Source organism: Acomys minous, assembly GCF_964271855.1.
Source record: "Acomys minous genome assembly, chromosome: 3".
Taxonomy (NCBI): Eukaryota; Metazoa; Chordata; class Mammalia; order Rodentia; family Muridae; genus Acomys; species Acomys minous.
Window position 1 is genome coordinate 35,626,241 of NC_140485.1, and position 25,036 is coordinate 35,651,276.

The following is a 25,036-nucleotide window of genomic DNA, read 5'->3' on the forward strand; positions in this document are numbered from 1 at the left end:
TGCCATGCTAATTCCATGGATGAAGGGTCCACAATGGCTTAGAAATGTCCAGAAGTGTAGATCTTGAGCATGGCTATGTGTGGGCCACCCCAAGAGCCACACTAGGAAATCAGCTTGATGGGGGACATTTACCTGGTATGCATGAAGAGCTATATTCAAGCCCTAGTATCCACATATCTCCCCTAAACATAAGAACTGCCCTAAGAGACAGGCCCACTACAGACACAAGAGATCAGAATCTCAGGCCCGGTTTTTGTTGTGGGTTTCTTTTCTTGCTCTGTTTTCATGTAAAGTTCTCTTGGGACATCGATCTATAGCTGGGATCCAGGACTCCATTTTCATAATGAGCCCACAAGGGGTCCAAAAGCATGGTACCCTCAGAGCATCGCCTGGTTCTATTGCAGGAGCTAAGACCCAGCAGCGGCTGATCTTTTATCTGCAGGCCGCATGTTCACAGAGCTCACAGAATTAGTGTCTCTGCTCAGTTTCGCTTGCTGTACTCCTAGGAGAATGTAGGCTGTTTTGCTCAGGGTTATGAAGTTGACTTTAGGCATATTATGTGGATATAGAGAAAACAGCCTGAATTCATCTTTACACAGCAAGTTGATAGTGTGGCGAGTACAGGAGAAACAGAAGGATAAAAAAATAAAGAGCAGCTGTTGATATAGGATGGTTAGAAAAGAAAAGGTAAATAATAGTTGTAAGAGCTTCAGAAAAGGAAGGAACAGAGTCAGACAGCAAAATATAGCCGGTTTGAGGTACTTAAGAATACACATAGGTGAAGGTGCTTACACACAGTAGGACTCATTGCATGTAAGTAGTAGGTGCTTTATGATTAAAAGTTTATTCTTATTTTTAAATCTGTCAATCCCTGGTGTAAGCAGTAATGTTTTAGTAGAGAGAAATGATGGAGATAATGTTAAAGTTTTAAATTTATGGCACTCTGACTTTTTAAATGTTAGATTCTTGATAAAAAGGTATTGGTTATACATTCAATCTGGTAAAAAGAAATGATTGGGCAAAGTTCCTGGTCCTCACCCTGTATGGCACTGGCCCACTCTTTCACCAGCAATCTGAGCATGGGTAGTTCAGACCATGTCCCCTGGATGGGGAGACCTGGTGACTCAGAGGAAGGATAACAGGCTACCGAGAAGAGACTTGATACCCTATGAGCATATACAGGGGGAGGAGATCCCCCTCAGTCACAGTCATAGGGGCAGGGAGTAAGGGGAGAATGGGAGGGATGGAGGAATGGGAGGACACAAGGGATGGGATAACAATTGAGATGTAATATGAATAAATTAATAAAATATATTTTTAAAAAAAAAAAAAGAATCAAAGCAGTGCCTGAAGGCAAATCTGGCTGGTGGGTCCTTTTCTGTGAAGAATGAATTTGGCAGTATTTGATTCTAACAAATCTGTTAGATATGGAAGAAGGGGGGAGAGATTACTTCTAATTAAAAAATAAGTAATGTAAAAAATTAAAAAAAATAAGTAATTGGCTCATCTCTTTATAAAGTATACTTGTCATCGGTCTAAATGTCACCAATACCTTGACAAATACCCCTTGTCAGTTTGTTCATTTAAAGCAAGTGCTGTGTGTTAGAGAAGCCACCCCAGTGGTCTGCTTTCCCGGTAGCAAGATATGCACAAAGCAAAGTGTGGCATCATCTCAGAAGAGCCACACTGGAGCAGCCCACTGCTCACCCTCCTGCTTCAGGTGCTGTCCTTGTTACGTCCCAGGCCTACCAGGGACCTCAGTGCCATTTCACCAGCCACAGTAGCTCAGGACAGGGAGTGGGGAAATGGCTGCACACATCTACAGCAATGCTTAGAAGTCAAAACTTCTATCAGCATTGAGACTTGAGCCCAAGGCTTCATATGCAATAAGTGTTTGCTTTAAATCATCTCATTTTCCACCAACCAAGCCTTACTTTTGAAGATTTGGAAGAAAGATTCCTTTACTGTCTTTAGCCAGACAACCTAAGGGATTGTTGTCAGAGCATTTGGTTTCTGAAAAAGAACCAACTCTGTCTCCACAGCAGCAGACCCTAATGACCCAAGAAAATTTATCCTTTCCCCACGAACTACTTCCAAGCACAACAAATGCCAGGCTGGCGTCCTGGAAGAGCCTACCCCCATGCTGTGTGTTTCTGCACCCAATGACAAGTATACTTTGGAAAGACATGAGCCAATTACTTTTTTTTTTTTTTTAGAATTGTTTCCCCCTTTTCTTCCATATCCATATTCCATTGACACTAATAATCCAGAATTCTCAGTTTCTTGAATTAGACTCTGGCATTCAAGGCTATTGTCTTAGAATACTTTCATCATATTATAAAATTAATGGCATCTGGTCCCCACACTCATTTCCCTCAGCACTTCCTCTCCTATCCAGTTCCCTCTCTAACTACTTCCTCTGGATCATTTCCCACTGGTGAGCCTGCCTTGCCAGGTCACCATAGAAGAAGATGTAACTTGATATGCTGAGAGGGGTAGGTGGGGGAGGGCTCCCCTTTGCTGAGGGGTAGAGGAGGGGGGAGGGAGGAAAGTGTGAAGAGGGAGGGAGAAAAGTGTGAAGAGGGAGGGAGGGTGGGACCAGAAGGAGAAGATCATGGAGGCTACAATTGGGATGTAAAGTGAATATATAAATTAATTTTAAAAAATAAGTAAAATTAGTTTTTAAAGTTAAAAAATAAAATAAAATTAATTACATTAACTAAATCCTTGAACCATCTTCTTATCCAGAAAAAAATCACCCTAGGTACTTCCAAAACAAAGTGTTGGCTGGATTTAATTAATCATAAGGCAGGAAAATGATGAATGTGGGATATATTATCAGGCATGCATTGGGGAAGATTATCGAATGTGTTTAGCAGTAAAAATGCTTGTGTGTAAAAGAAAAGGGGGTCGTGGGAGAGCCGCCTCTCTGCCCTATTTTCAGGCCATGTTCAGTGGTGTGGTATGGAGAGGTAGGGAGAGGGCAGCAGTGGGATGTGGGGGGTGAGGTTCCCAGGGGTCTCAGTCACCCTGCTGCTTTGGGACAACAGCTTAGAAGCAGATGGAGTAATGATCTCCATAGAGCTTGCACCACCAGATGCTATGTCCATTTTAGCCCAAGGTGAAGTGTAGCCTAATGGTTCCTTAGCATTAGTTAACTTCAAATGAGAGTGCTGTGAAAGCAGGATTCAGGAAACTGGGGCTATTGGATGCTATACGTCCTTCCTCTTACCAGAACTTCACTAAGCTTCTGTTTCATGATTTGGGTTTTTATTGATATCCTAAAAGGCACTGGAAGATGCCCAGAATATGAAGGCCTTCTCTCAAATACTAAAGCAAGTGTCTAAAGCAGTGGTTCTCAACCTTCCTACTGTTGCGACCCTTGATACAGTTCCTCATGTTGTGGTGACTCCCAACCATAAAATTACTTCATTGCTAGTTCACAACTGTAATTTTACCACTATGAATCATAATGTAAATATCTGATATGTGACCCTTGTGGGGGGTCACAGCCCACAGGTTTAGAACCACTGATCCAGAGGGTTGGCACTGTTCAGACTGAGCTGCCCACATGCACGTAGAGGACATCTTAGGAGAGAAACTCTTCAGGATTCCATCCCATTGCTTTCTGCAGCCAGCATCTCAGGTACTGCAGACTGCTGTGTCAAGTGTCAAATTACAAGTGGATGCCTTATTCCCATGTCATGTTTTTTATTGATCCTTCACGGTAGAGAACTTTAGAGGGGAGAAGGTATCTTTCTCCAGCCCAGGGAATACGGGCTCTGGCAGTTACATAGCTGAGTAGAGGGTCTGACAGTGAAGAAGATGCAAGTTAGGTTCCCTATCTTTGCATTTCCTGGAGCACACATGGACTTCAAATAGAGTTATAATGCCCATAGAAGACCTGTTGAATTCCTGTTGTCTCATTAGCTGGCTCTGGCTCCTAATTATGGTTTATATGAACCTGTACTCATGACCGTCCTGTCTGTGAATTGTGCCTTCTGAGTTCTGGTATGTTTTTAGCCAAGTCTGTCTTTCACTGTAATTAAAGAGGAATAGTTGTTCCAATTTCTAGGCATTCACAGACTAAGACCTACCTGAAAATTCTCATTGGATCCTTTGGTGTCCTCAGAGCTGAAGAGGTATTGCTCACCATATCTGTCTACCCTCAACAGAAGAAAGCTTGTTGGACTGAAGTCTTGGGACTTTGGCCAGACTTGGTGGTCCTCAAGCCTGTGGCTGTAAGGCAAGACAGGTCTGGCAGTTGATAACTGCACAAAGCAATCCTGAGAAGCACAGAATTGTGGAGAACCCAGTGTCCAAATGAGAGTGGAATCCAAAGAGACGAACCTACAGATTCAGATGAGCTGATGGGTCTGGAACCCATGTGTGGTAGTGGTGGGGAACCTCACGGTAAGAGACTTTCCTCCACAAGATCTAGAGCTGAGACTCTGTAAAATAAGGAGAGCTCAGGTATCTTAAATAGGGACTTCCTCTCTGAGTTTTTCCTCTAACACCAGACTGGAGCATAGCACTCTAGAGACAGGATCTAAAAGCAGGTAGAATAGTAGTGCATCCCTGTCTGCCTTTCAGGCAGGTCATTTACTGAGGACTCGTAAATAAACCACATCTTTAAGGTTTAATGAACCAACTAAGTACATTCATGGAAGTCCATTTCTCTAAATATATGCAGCATGTTGTCCCCATACACATATGTATGCATTTTGTTGAAATTGTGATGTGGTAAGAGTGTTAAAGAAAAATTTAGAGCGTGATAAAATTCATTAGTTCTGCAACAGTGAAAGTGGCTGTTTGATTGTGTGTGTGTGTGTGAGTGTGTGCAGGTACACATGCATGTGTGAATGTGCACATGTGTGCATGTTCATGCACGTGTGAGTAGCTGTGTGTGCTGTTGAACATCCATATGTGTGTGCATGTTCATGGGAAGGGTGAGCGTGTATATCTGCAGATATATATGTATGTGTGTATATGTGTGTGCCTCCTCATGAGTACATGAGCACCTGTGTGTGCAGGGGCACAGACATATGTGTGTGTGCACACACACATGCACGTGCATTTGGAGGCCAGTGGTGTTGTTCCTCAGATGCTATCCACAATTAATTAATTAATTGCCTTATTTATTTATTGACAGGGATTCTCCCTGAACCAAGGCATACTAGGCAGGTTATGCTAGCTGTCTAACAAGCCCCAGAACTCCACCTGCCTCTAATTCCCAGAACCAAGAGTACACATATTCGGTACCATGCCTAACATGCTTTACATGGGTTCTAAAGGTCAAAAGTCAGGTCCTTGCACTTACAAGGCAAGCATTTGGGCTGGCTAAGCCATCTTCTGTGTCCTGGCTCTTTCACTTTTATAGATTTTCTTATTTTTGTGTAAATACAAGCAGTAGTTTGAAAGTACTTTGTGTTCTGCATCCTGTCACAATGCTGTATCATAAAATTTTTTTGTTCTTACCTACTTCTGGTGATTGCAGCCTTTAATGGTCAGAGGCTAGAGCATCCTAAAGAATCCTCATGATTTACTACACAGTATTTCTGTTGCATATTCTTGTCAGGTTTTCTTGTGTTTTGTTACAACCATTAAAAGGCCTTTGCCACAGCTGTGTGCATTCCTTCTTGCTCCTTTTGAATTATTTGCCAAAGTAAATCTATTATGGCAGAGGTTATAGACTTCTTTGTAGCTCTTTTTATATACTACCATATTGCCTTGCAAAAGGGCTATAAACTACGCTTCATACAGCATTTTTCCTTCTTCTTTTGCATATTTTGTAGATATAAAGCAATATAGCCAAGATCATATAATTGCAATTTCTTTCATTATTAAAAGAAATAAAAAATGTCTCCCTATGTTTTCACTTAATTCTGATTGCTATCATTTATTCATACCTTTTTCTTTAGTTGAAGCTTGTTTTTCTACCACCTTTCAGTGACGTATGAAGCCCTTTGTCACTGTGATACGAAGTCTTTGTGTAGTCTATTAAGTGTTTCAGTTTCCACTTTTCTGGAGCTCATTGACTTGGACACAGTCATGTCTGCCTTTTGTTTACTTTGCATGCTCATGTTACCTCAGAGCATAGGCAATTCTAGGATGTACTTGACTACAGCAAAGGATGTAGACTATATTATTACATGCTGGTTGTTCTATAACTTAATTTTACAGTGGAATATTGAACTCTTTTACTATCCAAGATCTGACATTCTCCTCCTCTCATTGACCATTGCTCAATGTCTGACTTGCTAGCCACATACAAGAGACATAGCTCAATCCTGCCTCTTGCTTGTACAGGAACTGCTTCTTTATAGACTATGGTTCACCTTATCAGATCTATATGGACTGTCTATGCCAGCCATATGCTTCTTTATGAATCTGTAGCAGAGTGAAATAGCCAATTTTGTTTAAAGACAGTTTATAAAAAGTTCCCTTTCAGAACCAAAATTTCTTAGTGTTCATATTTCAGCATTAATTTCAGTAACAGTTCTGTTGAACCCCAAGCTACACTCTTAACTTAAACAACACAAAATCTATTAGTGAAACTTAGCAGAATAAACAACTACAAACATTATTTTTCAGATTCTATATACCAAAGTATACCTTTCCACTTCTTCATATCTGAAATGTTATCTAATAATGTCTCGTTTCTCCTCAAAGGTTCTACTCACGTAAGCAAACTATTAAAAATCTTATTAATTTACAAGTAATGAGTTGAACCTATTTGTGTTAAAATAACTGAGCTGGCTGACTCTGCTAGGCTACCTGCCTTAGCATATTGCTGCTATTCAATTAGCTTGTTTAGCTTATTTGCTTTCATTGTCCTCTACTTATAGGGCACCATTATTACTTAGCTCTCTTATATCTAAAAAAATCCATGCCTCCTGTACAGGGCAAAGGCCTCTACAGTGACCTGCAATCTTCTAGAGAGACCTGCTCTTTCTTTTATAGCCTAGGTGGAACAAAGTGAGATGTGGGATGAGCAAGGAAGAGAAAAATCAAAGCGGGCACATCCAGAAATGCCATGCTCTGCAGGGCATCCCAGGATCATGGCCCTTGACTTGTGGTGGGCCACAGCAGATTCATCAGGAAGCCATCCTGGGGTCTTGGAATGCTTCTTAAGTCCTAGGTGCCCCCAAAGTAGAAATGAACATTTCAGGATACAGGGCACATTGGTTTGCATATATCTCAGTCTTGACGTATTCATAGCTGGATAGAAGGTAAACTCTCTGCCTCCATCGTTGTGACTTCTGGTTTATGTTCATGAAAGGCGTTGGTCTTTGGAAGCTACAAAAACAAATGTCAATAATGGAAAGTTAATATTCAAATTACAGATGATATGATTTAATTGTCTAGTGTAACATTCTTCCTCTAGACATAGAATCAGGAACTTTAAACAGCTTTTCCCTCATGTACTCCGACATTATAAGGTGGCTTCAAGAGTATCCATCTGCCAATGGTGTCATTCAAGGACACTCATGGCAGGGATAGGACTACCACCCAAACTAGTCTCACAGCCTTGAGGTATAGGCAGTACCCCCTGAACAGATGTATGCATCCTTTATGTAAGATGTGACATCTTTCCTGAAATGCTAGTCTAGGGCTGATACCAAAAGAATTAGTAGAATCTGTTCTTAGTCCCAAGTTCAGATTCCAACTCACACTTTCAAGGCAAGTCTGGGAAGTTTTTAAAATTTCCTATGCCTCTTCTTTCTGATGTCCTCATAATAAAGCAGAAGACTGTGATCGAGTGAGACTGTCTTTTTGTAAGGAGTGGTAGAGGAGACTTCTGTAATGAGGTATTTGGGGGAAAGAACTGAGCAGAAGGTAGCAGCAGTAGGTCAGGTCGTGAGTGCATTGGAAGAATGTTCGCATGCCCTGGGGAGAGCGAAATGCATGTGCAAAGGCCCTGTGGGCAGCAGCAAGGTTATGTAAACAATGCAGAATAGTCAGAACAGCTAGAGCAGAAGCAATGGGGAGCATGCTCCTGATAGACCAAGTCAGAGGGCTCTATGGGAGGCAGCTCAGGTGGGTAACGTTTGGGGACTTACAGCTAGCCAGTCAAATCTAGCCTCTAGTGTATATATATATATATATATATATATATATATATATATATATATATATATATATATATGTGTGTGTGTGTATGTATGTATGTATGTATGTATGTATGTATGTACAGTCTGTTAGGGTAAGAATTATTTCAAAATTTTGAACATATTTCCTTAAAAGTTATGTGAAGTGTGACTGGTGACTGTAAGACAGATCAAAGAGCCTAACACATTCGCTCTGTGGCCTCCCAGAGAGAAATTTCCAATGCTGATGGAGAGAATTAGGTGCCATAGCAGGAGCGTCAGATTTCTAACTTGATAGCAAGCCACTGGAAGCTTTGTAGCAAGAAATCAAAGATGTGTCTGGAAAGGGTGGTTCTGGATGCCAAAATAGTCCACACCTTAGCAGGCACATTTTGGAGGCCTTTACCGTAGGCCAGGTGAGACACAAAGCAGTTTCAAGGACTAGCAGCAGTGCGTGGCTATGTGGTTACCCGTGGAATGTTTTTAAAAGTAATACCAAAAAAAAAAAAAATATCTGACAGACATATTTGTGAGGCAGGAACTATTGAGGACTTGCTTACCCTGTCTTGGTAGAGTTTGGCTGTCAACTCTGCCTGCATCTAAACTTGCCCATTTTTAGGCAGAATTCCATCTGTGGGAGGACATTTTGCCCAATGGCTTGTTTGCCACATTTGAAGCCAACTCCATAAGGAGGTTTTTTGATGCTCATCTTCTTCTTTGAGGCAGGCTGGGTGCTGCCAGGACTTAACTTGTTTTGTCAGAGAACCTTTAGAATAATAAAAACATCTTTAAATGCTATACTCTGTAGGTCTCTGAGGCTTTTGAAGACCCTATTTAACTATATTACCTCATATATCTGTAGAATCATAACTCTCTATTAGACCTAGAGTATATAGCCAGAAGGCTGAAGATGATGCTCCAACATAATAGAGAGTGTTGGGTGACTGTTCAGAAAGCAAACTGTCTCAGTCATTTTTTTCACTTTGGAAGCTGCTAACCTACACTTGGGCTCACTCAGGTATTTAAGTTTTATCCCTTCTCAAGTCTCTGATGGGGTTGAAGTCCAGATAGTTTAGTCTTTCAATTAAGCTTAGTAGGTTAGGGGTTAAGATGTTTTTAGATCAAGAAAGATATTTTAGGTAATAGAGATGAGCTATGATAGATATTAATCTTCGTTCAGAAATTTAGACCCAACAAGTGAGGAAAGATGTTTACTTCAAGTTTGCCAAATACAAATGGCCAAATCACTATGAATGTAACATTTATATAATTCTTGATTGTCTCATGGTTCTTCCTGCTGTATGTAGTTTAATACTATAAATGTATATATTAAAAAAGAACATAATAGAGAAATTTTTCCAAAAAAAAGTAATACCAATAGTTGTTTTAGATTGGTTGAGTGAAATGAATAAAGAATAACACACACACACACACACACACACACACACACACACACACACACACCGCAGTTTGTTTTGCTCAGTCCATGACTACAGTGTTAAAGAAACCAAAGGAGAGAATGCTCCTTTCTGCTCCTAGGGGTTTGATTCCTCCATTCATCTACCATTGACTTCCCTTCCTAAGGTACAGTATTGACTGTGGCAGCATCCTTTCATAAACTACTACAGTGTCTTGCTGGCTGTGGGCCAGAGTCCATATGGCAAACAAGTGAGTCTTGGCCCTGCATAGTCCAACTAGTCTATCTCTGTACCCCAACTTAGACCACCTATTCCTGTCCACGAGCAAAACACTAACTACTGAATGGCTGTGAGCATTCAACTGTGACTCACACTTCCTCCTTCCAACACACAGTCTATCTGTGTTGGTGCCTCTTTCTTGTCATCTGTATGTGAGCGGTCTGTGGCTGGCCTGCCTTTTCTGTAGAGCCATTCTAGAACACATGCTCTCTACCCTTTTGGTCTAGTCAAAACCCTGGGCTTCACTTCTTTAATGTACATGCTGTTTCTATGTGTAATGTGATTTTATTTTTGTCCAACTTTCATCTCCCCTGCTACAGTACAGAAAAATCAATAGTGTGGTACATGGTTAAATACCCTTTGGTAAGTTCAGACTCTGCACTTGGGACCTGTGTGATTTTGAGCGAGTTATGTAATCTGTGTGTCAATTTACATAGCTGGAAAATGGGGGTGATTTTCATTGCAGCACTAGTTAATACCAAGTAAGATGTTTCCCATGTGCTGTGTTCTGTGCCTACTGTAGGATTTGAGCCAATTAGATTCCAGCTATATGAGCCCCAGTAAAGATGTATCTCTTCATATTGGTGCTCTGTGCAGTCACTGTGTACACATTAGAAAAGTGAGGTTAAGATCCATCATTACCCCCAGTAGACATGGTACTAATAATATCAACTGTGACACATAAGGAAAGGTACCCTCTCTAGGTACCAAATTCCTCACATACAAAATATGACATTCATTGCTATGTTGAGAGGTTGTTGTGAGGATGGGCTGTGGTAGTGGGCAAAGCATATATAGCATGTGCTCCATGGCAGCAATCATCATGATGATCATAACAGAACATGCCTCTTTTATCCTAGCACCAGAGCCATCCATTCCTCAAACAAGTAATCCTCGAAATCTTATCCTTATACTAGCAGCATCAGTATCACCTAGACCTTGTTAGAAATTCAGATTCTCAGGCCAACCCAGGCCTACTGAAATTAGTACTGTGGTGTGGGTGCCTGGTGATTCTGATATTCCCTAGCATCTACAAACTACTGTCTTGTTTACGAGAGAAGCTCAAATGTGAGGCTCCAGGGGCCTGTAGAGCAAAACTATTTTCCATTCCGGTGGGCATCTGAATCCCTTTTTTTTTTCTGGTGTCATTATAATGAAAGGCATGAGGTCCCATCAATGTGTCTAAAGTACCAGAGGAGAAGAATAGTCCAAGCCACTCCATAATACTGTTTAGAGTCAGCAACTCTTGGCTTCTTATAATTACAAAGCTGATGGGACTACAAAAGAAATAGATAAGCGTGGGACCCACAGTCGATAACAGGACACCTAATTCAGTCACTTGTTTGGTTTGGGAGTATGTGCATTCAATATAAGCCGTTGAAACCATCAGTTAAGTTGTAAGGATACGAGCTCGTGGGGACAAATTCCAGTTAGACAGACAAGATGTAAAGTGATTTAGTACATCTAATTTTAAAGTAAGGTGTTGACACATTTGTAAATACAGCTGAAGTTAGTGCAAATGATTTCATGAAATTTGGAAATATTGTGAAGAGCAGTGTAATCCTACATGATATTAAAGTCATAGAATACTTAAATAACTCTAAGGCAGGGGAGGGGAGAGCAGAGCTACATTTGGATTTAGTTATCAGCTTCTCTTCAGTATACCCTGTTTGTCTTTTTTGTCTTTAAGCTCATTGTATGACATGGGGAAAATCTCCTTGACAGAGAAATGTTGCTAATCCAAACAGGATTGCGATGAAATCACTCATAGCTTATTATCCAGACCTCTGTTTCTCTCCCCACTACCTGCTTCTTGTCCTCTGCATTGCTTGTTGCCATGCCTGGAGGGGACAGGATTGGCGGAATAAAACTATAGAAAACGCCTTGGGTAGCCAGTCTGCAGCTCTGAAAAAAAATGAGATGCATAAAAGATGCTTTTAGACTAAAGGAGTCAACTGCTAAAATTGCTCTTGACAGTGGCCCGTTGAGGATGGCTCAGCAGGTAAAATGTTTGCTGTGCACGCATGAGAATCTACATTCAAATCCCCAGTACCCGCATAAGAGCCAAGCATGTCAGCACGCACCTATAGTCTCGGCACTGAGAGGAAAAGGCAGGAGGGTTCCAGGAGCTCTCTGACTCGTCAGCCAACTGGTCAAGTTCAATGAGAGACCCTGTCTCAAAGCAATAAGGTGGAGGGTAATTGAAAAAGATAGCCCACGTCCACATGTGGCCTCTACAGGTACAAGCATAGTCAAGTACACACACACACACACACACACACACACACACACACACACACACACACACACACACACACACAAATTATCTTGGTGCCTTTCTCAGACTTTGGATCCTCTTTTGGTACATGTTTGGGGAGGACAGAGGCAGTAAGCAGCAATCATCCTCTAAATGAGCGTGTGTTTAAAAACTGTGTTACCTGGAGATAGATTACCATGAGGTGAGGAGAACTAGGTTAGCACCAAAACGTATGGTCTTAAGTGTTATTCCAGCCCACTTTTCTTCATACCCACTTGTACCTGGGCTAAACTACACCTTTGTTTCATAGAATATGTTGCTTGCTTCCTCATGGCACCGTTGCGGATCAGGGTCAGGTAGATCAGGTACCAGTGGCTTGATTTCCTTTGGGTTATTTTTGTCTTCTCTTGAGTTTTCTCTCTCTCTCTGCTGTTTGGGCAACCACTACTAAATCATCCTAATGGATGTACAGAGGGAAGCAAGGGAGACAGCCACATGGGTCCCTAGGCTAAGGGGACTTTTTCTACAGGATTAGCTCTTCTTTTAAAGTCCTGGATTTCAAAGCCATCCCTGGTTGGTGAGATCTGGGTTTAAAAAAAAAAAAAAGGCCATTTGAATTGGATGGGAAGAAAGCACAGGTGCCCAGAAGGGGACAAAAGGCTGCAGTGTCCAGAGTGTACACCAATGCTCGTCCACCATGTTGCCCTCCTGCTCTAGGCTGTAGTTACTTCACATTTGTTTCTCTCTCATTCTGGCCGCTTCTGAGAAGTTTCAAAGGAAGGTAAGTAGAGCCTCTCCCATTTACATGCTTCCGGTGTAGAGCAGGTCTGGGTTTCTGCTCCTCCTGAGCAGGGGCCCTTTCTGAGAAGAGCAGCAGGCCTCGCTGGATGCCGAGGATGCCGCATGGCTGTGCTCACAAGTCTCCTTCCGCCGTCAATCAGCTGGACGTTTGCTTCTTGAATGAATTTTTTGGGAGTTTTGCCCTGATTCTTTTCCTTGGAGTCTGCTTCCCAAACTGTTTTCGCTGTTCTGCCAGAGACGCCACAGCTAGAGTACACTGACAGTTTTCTTCCTCGTTCCCACAGGCAGCACAAGGAGGTGGTCACAGGACCCTGCTCTATGGTCACGCAATTCTCCTGCGGCACTCTTTCAGCGGAATGGTAAGCATGTGGAGATGACAGCTTTCACCATTCGTGAGAAAGAGAGGAGGAGCACTGAGAGCAGCTCAGAATATAAATAATCCGCCTACTGTTGTCTTCTTCCCAACACTTCCTCAAATTCTAGCGGCTTACGGCTGCTGTGTTTGTGTCCCATCCAGGGAGGAAATGATCCATCCCCATTTGCTAAACCTAACCCCACCGTGTTGAGCACTCTGACATACTAGATACCCACATTTCTTGAGTGCATGACTGATCAAATGAACTGTGGAATAACTGATTTACTTAGTGCACAAAGAAAACAAACCAAATGGGATTTGTGTGACATTTCTCTACTTGTATGCAGCTAAAAAAAATAATTAAAAAAAAAAAAAAAGGAAAGAAGGATGTTCAGGGCCTTCGGTTCTGGAAGAATTTGAAAGTATTATGTTAATCCAGTAGCAGCAGAAAGATAATGGATGAGGCACAGAAAACTGGTCCAGGCTATAACTAATCAGAGATTTAAAACCAGAATGCTAGACTGGGATAATTCAGCCTAGCTTGGAAAGCAAAGGCTTGGAATGAAAAGCATGCAAACTTTAATACATACAGCCTGAAAACTGCATATACTACCGATGTTTCGCAAGGAGTTACTAAGAATATTGTGATGTCCATCTAGCAGAATATGAGCTGACTCCAGTAGCATTTTTTCGTGGCTCCTAAGTGTATAATTCTTGAATGCTTTTGGTGTAAGGAAGAATACTTTTCATCTTATAACCCTAAGAAAGCTAACCGTGCTAACTGCAGACATGAGGACCTGAGTTCACACTCTCAGCAGCCACCTAAAAAGTTGACATGGCAGCGTGCAACCCTAGCAGTGGGAGGAGGGGACAGGGATCTTGTTCCTTATTTTCACACACTTAACACATGTTCTTCATGCAAAGCTCTTCTTGAAGCTTGGGCTATCAAATTGTAGCACAATCAGCAGCTACTTCTTAAATAATTGATTCACTGCAGCATATCTTGTCTCAACACTGGTACGAAGCTGACCTTTCAGACTGAACACTCACCACTTTAGTCCTTTATGGAAAAGACTAGAATAGAACTTTCCAGCTATATCTGAGGACTGGGCCAGGTTTGAATGGGGAGACATTTTACTGATAGCCTCTCTGGAAATGGGAGGCAATTACCATTTGCCTATGTAGAGGTCAAATAAGACCCTAAAATGTTTTTTTCTACCTAGATAGAATAAGTAAGTCTTGAATCAGTATACATCCCATGGCTCTCAAAACTCAGACTAGCAGCCTGGTAGATATGTGAATATTTGAACAATTTATGCTTAAATTCACTAAAAAAAAAAAAAAACCTCCTTACCCCCAATTAACATAACTCTACAGTGGTTTTTTAAAAGTGGCTTTGGTATAAAGCCTATGAAATAAGACTTTTTATAATGCACTAATTTTCCACTGCTTGCAGAGAGCCTTTGCTTATTTCCCTCCCACTCTGAGTCCAGGTAATACCACTGTGCCATCAGCAAAGAAGGCAAGCAAAATGCCCGCCCAGAGCTTATTTCCTTTATTAAGCTGCTTTAAAAATCGTTTTAAAAGTTTCACCTGGATATCTGTTGTCATAATCCTCAGAAAAGGATAAGTGTTATTTTGAAAGATTGAAAGATTAAAAAAGAAAGAAAAGAAACTACTAGCAGATGAACATGGAAAACTGGACAAAGGAAATCCCACATGGCCCCACCCCCTAGATCAGTGGTTTTCAACCTGGGGGATCACAACCCCCTTAGGGGGTCAAATGAAGTTTTCATGGTTACTTTAGACTATTGGAAAACCCGGATATTTACATTATGATCCATAACAGTAGCAAAATTACAGTTATGAAGTAACAATGAAAGTAATTTTATGGTTGGTGTTACCACAACATGAAGAACTGTGTTAAAGAGCCACAACATTAAGAAGGTTGAGAACGGATGCCTTATATGAAGAACTGTAGGTGGCCAATGGCTCCTGGGAGAGAGAGAGAGAGAGAGAGAGAGAGAGAGAGGGAGAGAGAAACAGTCTATTTAAGGAATAGGATCCCACATAGGCTATCCAACCCCAAGTGATCATCCTTGGACACATGGACTCAGTAGATTATATACACGTGTGTATATGTGTTAGTATATGTATATATGTGCATGCTATGTATATGTGTGTGCACACATGCATGCGCATAACAAAGCTAATAAAAGAGGTTATAAATTTGGGAGGCCATGTGGGAAGGGTTGGAGGGAGAGGAGGCAGGAGTGAGGTAGTTACAGTGTTCATGTATGAAGTTCTAAAAAAATGTAAAGTTAAAAGAAATGGGGCGGGGAGAGTATCTGGTTTCCTAGCTCCCTCCCCCACTTTACTTATTTGTGTTCCTTATTATTATTCCAATGTAATTCATTCTAATCATGTGTTACACAATAAACTTCTGTGTATATGTCAGCTATACAAATGGGCTACTGAATGTGACTCCTTGAATCAACATCTTATAAAAATAATATTATATGCTATCTGTGCGTTGTCTATCAGTACTCCTAATGGCACTATCATCCATAAAACAGAAGGACCAAAGCTGACGGAGCCTCTCCTCTACGGCTGGTCATTGACGTTTCATGTATATAGTTCTCAAGTTCAAGTTAAAAGTATCTCAGAATACCTTTGAACTAAAACCTATTGAATATTTCAATTTTTTTTATGTAGGGCCCTAGAAATTACTAGATCATCAGATAAGAACGTGTTTGAGGTTTTACATTTAAAACAAAAATATTTCCAAAAGCATGATGTCAATTAAGTTTCTAAGGAGGGAGAGCCGGGCGTGGTGGCACACGCCTTTAATCCCAGCACTCGGGAGGCAGAGGTAGGCGAATCGCTGTGAGTTCGAGGCCAGCCTGGTCTACAAAGTGAGTCCAGGACGGCCAAGGCTACACAGAGAGACCCTGTCTCAAAAAACCAAAAAAAAAAAAAAAAAAAAAAAAAAAAAAGTTTCTAAGGAGGGAGAAGACTGGATGTATTTTAGAGGAGCTGATATTTTTTTTCATTTAATGGGAAGTTAGCCAGTGGTGATGCCAGGACTCCTAGCATCTGCTCTTATTCCACAGTATCTAACGTGCTTGACCACATCAAGATCCCAGACTGATAAACTTGCCTTTGACGTGGGTCTGAGGGAACAAGCCACAGGTAAGTTGTCACTCCCAGCTTCGACCTGGTGGGGTCTTGTGCTAAGGTCTTTTGGGAAAGCTGCTCAATATGTTACTCCTTCGGAATCCCACCTCAGCAAGGTCAAAAAGATAAGAGCGACTTTTAAGAAATGAGGCTGAATCAAGAGAGGGTGTGTGAAACATGAAAACGTGGAGGCGAAGGCGCCTGAGTGCCAAAGCTGCTTTAATGGCTTACTACTATAAACAGACAATTCCGTCTGTGAGAACTAAGCGTGCTGAGTTAGTGCTAGGGGAACAACTAAAAAATGACTCCCCAATAGTGAAATATGCCCAGTTTAGAGAAGTGGGCCCTTTATGTTCTGCAAAGCAGCCATTTCCAAGTCAGCTTTCCTGATGTCAGTCAGCGAGGCCCACCAGCCTCATTTTTAGCATTCCAGTGTATCTCCAGTATATTTACTGTATATTTTCTATATGTTTATACAGGTTTTGCTTAAAGTACTATAGATAAAAATTTATCTCTGTAAGTAGATAACTGGTTTTTGCCATAAAGTAAATATAACAGCAATAAATAAAAAAAAACCCTCAACTGCCAAACAATTGAGAAAATGTATACTACATCTAAAGTTAATACATTCATGATAGATTTAGTTCAAAGGAGAGAATTTTTTTCTTAAATTTCACACTAAGTAATCCAATGTCATTTATCTTCTACAAAGTATCAAATATATGGGAAACCACTGCTATCTTGCATGCATGTATGTATGTGAATAAAGTTTTTAAAATTACATACATGCGAATGTATATATATTGAAGACCAGCCAGACAGTCTGATACATGCCTGTGATCCTGATACTATGGAGTCTAGAAAGGAGAATCATGAGTTCAAGGTCAGCCTGGGCTACATAGTAGGTTTAAGGCCAGTCAAAGCTACATAGCAAATTCCTGTAGAAGTGGGTACCAAGGAAAATGGTGGCCAAGGCGATACCAGCTGTCTCTGGAATCCAGAAATGAAAGACAGAGGCCCAGGAAAACTACCTAAAAATATTTTAAAAGTTACACTATCAAGAAAATGCCAGCTTCCTGGGGGCTACTCTGAAGGAAGGCCAACGGGGAAGTGGATAGACGTTGAATCAAGACATATCTTACCTCAGTGAAAGAAAATGCTTTGTAATATCTGCCATTAGCCAGCAGAGGAACCTCTAGCCAGGAGATACAGCACCCTCCCTGTGGCTGGAAACAGGTGTGGGCAGTCTGATCATCTGTCAAGGCCGTCACATATAGAATTTCTACTCTGGCTAGAGGTTGGGCTATAGCAATTAGGAGGAGTGGTTGCAAGCGACACAGACTGATTCGGGAGAGCTCAAGTGAGTAAGGATTTACTGGAAGGATATGGAGTAAAATTAGACTAGAGTTAGAGCTTCAAAATTAAGCAGCCTGGCCGGAAGTAGTGGCACACACCTTTAATCCCAGCGCTTGGGAGACAGAGATAGGTGGATCTCTGAGTTTGAGGCCAGCCTGGTCTACAAAGTGAATTCCAGGACAACCAGGGTTACACAGAGAAACCCTGTCTTGGCAAACCAATAAAATAAAATAAAATAAAGAGAAAAAAAAAAAGAAAAATTAACCAGCTGTGTAAAGAGATACCAGAGAGGTAAAATGACTTGGGGAACTACAGAAATTGTGTTTGGAATACAGTCTTTAAACAGTATGGTATTTTCCCCTAACAGGAAGGAAGTTACAGTGTTGCATCTCTAAGGAAGGACAAAAGTCTAAGCTGTTGTTCTAAAAGGAGGCTTTTACCAATTAATGATTCAGACATCTGATGTTGTGATGATCAGAAAACAATACGGGATCTTACCCACGTGCCCCACGGTTTCTGTGGCCTGTGTAGCGATGTCCTCTCCCTCTGCACACAGGAAAAGCTGGGGCCCTATCTCCGACTGTTGTGACCCCTTTCCCCCTAAAATAAGATCATGTGGGAATGAGATGTGAGGTTTCCTTGTTTTCAGCTTCTGTGTTCTTCAAGTATAATTTCCTCTAAAATGTTGTCAATCTTTGCTAAAAAAAAAAAAAAAAAAAAAATTAAATTGAGTGAAATGTCACAGTACGAATGTTTGCTGGCCTCTCTGTATAAGCCAGATGCCAATCTTAGAGCATGCAATCCGAAAACTCATATATAGTCTTTCTATTTATAGCAGCAAAGCGGTGTTACAGTTTCTAAAAGCTGGAAAGGAATGGAGAAATACTGCTTTCTAGTAAAGAGTTGAGGAGATGTACTTAATTTACTTTTAGAGCCTCCAATGAAAAGGGAGGAAAATAGATTGTTAACTCATTCCAGAAGTTATTTTCTGAGCCCCTGAAACCAGAATTAGTAGGAACTTGGGTGACATCAGACCTCGATACATGAGATGGGCCAAGTTCAAACTGGCTGCCCAGAAGCTGACTTGTTTATGGACGTACAGGAAAGGGTTGACTGGCTGCATCTTAGTGCAAATTTAGGACCTGAAGTAATTTGCTTTTCTTTCACCCTTGACCTACTCCTCAAGGTATTCTCCTTGAGTTGGAAGAGAGAACTGGCTTCCACCATTAACATTCAGGTGTTTATAGGATGAGACCTAGCAGGAAGGAAGGTCACATGGAATCTACCAGGGTAGAGTCCTAGTTCCTTAGAGGGCACGTCTGTGAATGTTCTTAAGCGAAAAACAAAAACAAAAAACAAACAAACAAACAAAAGCCTGCTTTGGAGATGTGAAAAAGCAGGCTGATCCTCAGCTGGGTTGGATATCGAGGCTAACATGTGAGGAAATATTTTAGAGAATGCTTCAACAAGTCTGGGGTTTATTTTTAACCTATACACTGGTAAATTCTTAGACTTCAAAGACCGAATAATCACTGCACTCATGGGTTTGGCTGCTCAGTTCATCACACTTTTAAAGCTTTGTGTGTGATTTGGGAATTAAGACTTATAAAAAAGTGAATGTAAAAATGGTGTCACATACACTCTGCAAGTGCTGTTTGGAACCAGTCACTGGTTTGGAACTCCCCCTAGGCGTTCAGGGGACAGGTCCAACGACACGAGATGTGGAAGAAAAGTGCCTCTCTTGCTTTTGTGTATGTCTGTTCATGATCTTCTTTGTGCTAGATGCCCTTGCATGGCCCACAGAGTGTATATTGAACAGACTGTTCACTCTTTCACTTCAAATGTAGAGGTCACAATCTTTTAAAATGCATTTTTCAATTTAATCAAATACCTACACATAATTTTAATAGATAAGCGGTACTCTGCTGTTTATTAAAAATACCTGCTCTCCACTCTATATTCCTGCCCGAGGCATCTGTGTTCAGCTTTTATAGTACTGCTTCCTGTGGTTCATGGGGGGAATATATATATACATATATATTGCTTTTTATTATTCTTTCCAGTTTAGGTTTTATCTCTGTATCCTGATAAAGCTTAATTTTCATATCCTACTGTTCATTGTCCTTCTTCCTTATAATTCTCAGTATGTTCTTATCTATTTTATGTAAAAACAAAACCAACAACTTACACTGGTACAACTACTATCACATATTTGTAAATAACCTACATGATATGCTGTAGTCAAGTTTGTTTTACTGCTTTAAGGTTTTGTCTTATTTGTTTTGTCTTCTGTAACTGAATCATGGGTTCACTTCCAAACTTTCCAACTGAACCAAAAATGTCCCTGAATTATTAGGTCCAGTCACATTATCTCTTTATCTTCAGAGACATCACTGGAGAGTTCACTTTGCAGCATCTAGGTTCTGTGGCCTTTCCATTACACCTTGGATTACTAACTATCTTATTTCAGTGAAACACTACCCAGTGGCTTTAACAGAAAATTTGCATGTAGGTACCAGATTATCTGAAGGCTTGTTCACCTTGCCTTCATAAGTAATTCATTGTTTAGCTTAATTCTGTATTGAGAGTACTTTTTCTTCTTGGCTTCCTGCTAACTTTCTTTTAACTTGTGTTCCGGTTGTTGAGACAAGCATGTTTGGATTCCTGATGCTTTGTGTGTGATTGATTTTCTTTTTTTTCCTCTAATGTCTGGAATTCCACAGTGTGGCTTGTGGATTCTTTCCGTTGTGCAGTCTCAGAAGGGTGCAGTGTAGGGTAGGTGCTTAACTATGCCAGGGACTCTGGAGCATTTTCTATTTGCAAATGTTTATTGTCCAGCACTGGGAAGTTTTAGAAACATTATTTCTTTATTAATTCCCTCTATTTTTGCTCTCTGGGGCATTGTTATAGATAGGCTTTTAGAATGTTTTTACAAATTTATTTTGATTGACATATAATTACATCATTTTTTTCTTCTCTTTCCCCTTCAAGCACTTACACCCCCTCTCCAACTTTACCTTTTTCCCCTGATTCACTCTCTCTCAAATCCTAATTCTTTTTTTTTTTTTAAAGACAGGGTCTCACTGTATTACGCCGAAACTCTCTATGTAGACCAGGCTAGCCTCCGACTCAGTGATATGCCTGCCTCTGCTTCCAGAGTACTGGGATTAAAGGAACATGACACCATGCTCAACTCTTATCATTTTCCACTCCTATTTCTAATCTATTTTTCTGTCTTCTTTTTGGGAGACTTTTCAGCTATCTATAATTATGTTATTTCTCTTTTCTCTTCAGAGTTAGAGTAATTTTGTTTCCCTTTTAAGGGATTCTTCATGATAGTTTCTGAGTATAACATTTTCTTTCTTTTGTGAGATTGTTACTTGTAAAATTATTTAAAACTTTTTGTTCTCTGTAATCTTTACTTTTGCATTTCCTGAGACCCCACCATTTTTCTTTGTTTATTTGTTCCCTGATATCAATGTTAGAGGCTTTCCTCAAGTTCCATGGCATCTTTCTGCAAGGTCATAAAAGGTGACACGAACTGGGTTGTAGCTTGGCAACTTGTTAAACCTCACCCTGACCTTATATTTCAGCGCCCTGGACATTTAAGAGGAGAATCTCAAACCCAGCATCTTTTGCCTTTGGTGCAATTCCATAAAAAGCAAAACCCAAAACCAAGGACGGGTAAAACTCAGTCAGCTTTGCAGCTGGCATGCTAGGAGCTAAGAGGCAGAAGCAAAGGGAAAGAAGTTGGAGTTTTTCTAATCTCTCATGAACTGTAGTTACCTGTTCTCAGCAGGACTCTGTGTTCTTATTTGGCAATGTCTTACGGTATTCCTGAGGCCAGACCCTCAGTAGTGTGCATCTCCGCAGTTCTGCTGTAGCCTGGAGGAGGAAGAGGCATCTGCTTGTGTGGGATGAGGATGGGATCTGGGGCTTAGATGTCCTTAAAACCTTTCAGCCGTTCTTCCTGTTTACAACCCATCTTCAGCCCGAGCAGTTTGCCTGCTAGAGTCTATTGATAGCAGAGTGTGCTTTTAAGTCAGTAGCTTCTTCATTGTCTTAGTTAAAACTGTGGATTCTTTTTTCAATAAGTATTTTCTTCTTTGGCACATATATTTTCATATGTGCTAAGCTGTGTTAGTTCTTATAGGTTTGGACCCTAAGAAACAAACAAAAACTCTTACTTCCTATTGTTTCTAGCACATTTCAAAGAAGGTGAGGAAGAAAGATAAAATTGTTTAAATATTAAATCTATCAATGAAGTAGGGTCCTCGAGGCCCCCTTTCTGTGGGGACAAGGATTGAGATCATTTTGTATAGTCCAGTGTAACCTCACACTCATTAAGCTCAAGACAGACTTGAACTTCTGATCGTCTTTCCTCCACATGTACCACGAAAAGAGACTCTGAAATCAAGTCATGGGGGAAAAAAAAGATGTAAGAGGTATTATGAAGAAATCATGTCCCATATCCTTTAAAAATATTCTGACTTCTGTAGCTACTTACCTCCAGTAGTCTTTCCCAAATTTTGTCTTTCTGTCTTTGTGGAAAATGAAAATAAAAAATATAGTCAAGAGCATAAATTAGACAACAGGGCTAGTTTAGGTAAATAGGGATTGAAGCAAAGAGAGCTGGGAGAAGGGGTGGGAGAGGAATGTCACCCGGGAAGAATATGGGACAGAATTAGGGTCACTGCCTTCTGGACACAGAGGCTAACCCATGAACCCTTCATGTAGGAGAGGCCTGTTGGTGGACCATACACCCTGCTTCCAAACAGAGGTCTGAAGGAGAGAAAGTACGAATTGGAGATGACCTTATCCTCGTCAGTGTGTCCTCTGAGAGATACCTCGTAAGTACTTTCTGACAAGAGCATCTTTTGTTTTCAGAATGTCCCCTCTAGGATAGGTGGCCATGAGAAACAGAGAGATAGCAGGCTGGGTGGGACAAGATGTGTCTCCCCTGTAAGGCAATCACAGTGCCTAAAATTTAACTGTTAGTTTTTTCCTTTTCAATTATTCTGTTGTATCCAGCAAATGCTGCAAAGATGAATTAAGTCATATTGCTATGAATTTATTGCATTGTTTGGCTCTTGCCAAGGGGGAAACAAGCCCAAACAAAAGAATACAGGAAAATTGGCTTGATGGCAAAAGGGGGAAATGTACAATGCTAGTGCATGGGGTATTGTGGAGGCTGACAGATGCGCATGAGGTCCTTCATCTGGGGATAGGTACCCAGCAAGCCCTCCTCGGAGTGGGGATGCCTGAAGATAGAGAACTGCCAAAGATAAGTGTTAAATTTCTCAGCACTTTCCCATCGGGCCAATCCTACCAGCCAATTTCTCCTTGCTTTCTCCAAATGTTGAAGTAATTTTCCCCCGTTTGTAGACATTTTACAAGTGTGTAGAATCAGGGAGGCCGCTTAGGTGACGAGGTTAACACTTGTCTGTCACCTCTGTGGCTGCAAATTTCTTCTTCCTGGAATGATGTGCCACATACAGAAGCTGCTTCAAGACTGGGTAAAGAAAGCTCCCACACAGACTATGTAGAAGAGACCAGGGGGCATTGGAGCTTAATCCTTAACCCTTGAAGTTGCAGTGGGAAGCTCTGGCAGGACTGGACTAGTGGTTTGACATTGATTTCATTTTTTTTGCCCCACTGCAGCATCTCTCAATATCAAATGGTAGCATCCAAGTGGACGCATCCTTCATGCAAACTCTCTGGAATGTGCATCCTACATGTTCGGGAAGTAGCGTTGAAGAAGGTAAGCCTTTGCAATGCAGGCAGCCCCGAGCCAGCCGTTCCCTCTGAGCTGTAAATGTCAACATTTTCTGGTGTTTCCCAGCATCCACAGCATGGTTTATTCCGCTACTTCCTGTCTCAGTGACCTTGTTTTTACTTCTTTGGTGCCTGGTGTTAGTTTATCACTACAAGCATGTAGGACTTGATATATATATATTATATATATTCCCTCTCTCACCAAGTTTTCATTTTTATTCATGCTTACTATTGGTAAGTAAACAGGCCCGGAAACTTCCATCTTGGAAGAGATCATTTGCTGGAAAGGTGACATGGCTTATGCCCGATCCCATGCCTCTCTCCATAGTAGGAAGGAACTTCCTTTATAATTAAGATATAATTTGTCTTTGATTTTTACTTACCTATATGGAGCACCCCTTAAAATAACAAATGAAATTGTCTCAGCACTAAATTATTTCTGTGGAAATAAGGTCTTCCTACTTTGTTTTTATACCCTATTTCTTGGAAACAGGCAAGGTTAATGCACTTTACAGGTTGTGAAATAAAAAGGCTGGCCTTGCCTCACTTATAGGTAATACCACAGCTGAGCAAAAATAAATAAATAAATAAATAAATAAATAAATAAATAAATAAATAAATAAAATGCCAATGACTCCAGGGTTATTGCATTTCATTCTATTGTTTTACGGAAAGATCTGAAAACAGTCTTATCACAGGCTTTAACCCTGGTTTTCTTCCTGAAGCTCATAGTTTCAAACTGGGAATGTCCTTCTGCGTTGTGATGTTTGAAAACAGAGAGGAAAATGAGAGTTGTCAAGGTGATAGCAGAGTTTCAGAAGGCATCACAGTCAAGCTAAGTACTTGGGAAGTGACAAATCTTTCAGTTTTCTGGTAGGATATTAAGAAGATTTTAAAAATGAGGCATTTGCTGGGGCTATAGAAACTGGCCCAGCGTGTACAAATACACAGCCCATCTCTCTCTCTCTCTCTCTCTCTCTCTCTCTCTCTCTCTCTCTCTCTCTCTCTCTCTCTCCTCTCTCTCTCTCTCTCTCTCTCTCTCTCTCTCTCTCTCTCTCTCTCTCTCTCTCTCTCTCTCTCCCCCTGCCCCCCCTCACACACACACACACACACACATACAGATGCACTTACGTACAAACTAATTATTCACCTTTGTAACTCTATCATCAGTTTTTCTCCTCTATCAGAAATCAAGACTCCCTATCTTAAATGTTTCCCTAGAAAGCTTCAGCCCCATCTCTATGTTAAATGTTTCATCTTCATGACAGAAATAAATTATCTCAGTCTCAACAGAGCTTGTGGAGATTAGTTAAGGCGTGTGCTCACAGGAGCGCTGAGTGCCCTTGTGTAGATGAAATCTGGAGAGCTCATCAGCTCAGTTGTCTGGCTGGGTGGAAAATGGTCTTTCAGCATCCACAGGGAGAAACCCACCCTGCCCTCATGGGCCTTTAGAGGTCTTCTGCCTGATGCTTTCTTCCTGGCATATATACACAGATTTCAGCTAAGAAAAGTTGTAACTCAGCAGCAC

The 25,036-nt window shown here is 41.0% G+C and overlaps 1 protein-coding gene across 1 annotated transcript in view; it reads left to right on the plus strand.

Moving 5' to 3' along the window:
- The window catches only part of RYR3 (ryanodine receptor 3), a 529,413-nt gene that overhangs the window by 202,167 nt on the left and 302,210 nt on the right, over positions 1-25,036 (plus strand). Inside the window, exons 5-8 of the mRNA XM_084776329.1 lie at positions 13,130-13,204; positions 16,314-16,392; positions 22,471-22,583; positions 23,395-23,494. Coding sequence (XP_084632455.1) covers positions 13,130-13,204; positions 16,314-16,392; positions 22,471-22,583; positions 23,395-23,494 — 367 coding nt within the window. The remainder of the gene's footprint in view (positions 1-13,129; positions 13,205-16,313; positions 16,393-22,470; positions 22,584-23,394; positions 23,495-25,036) is intronic.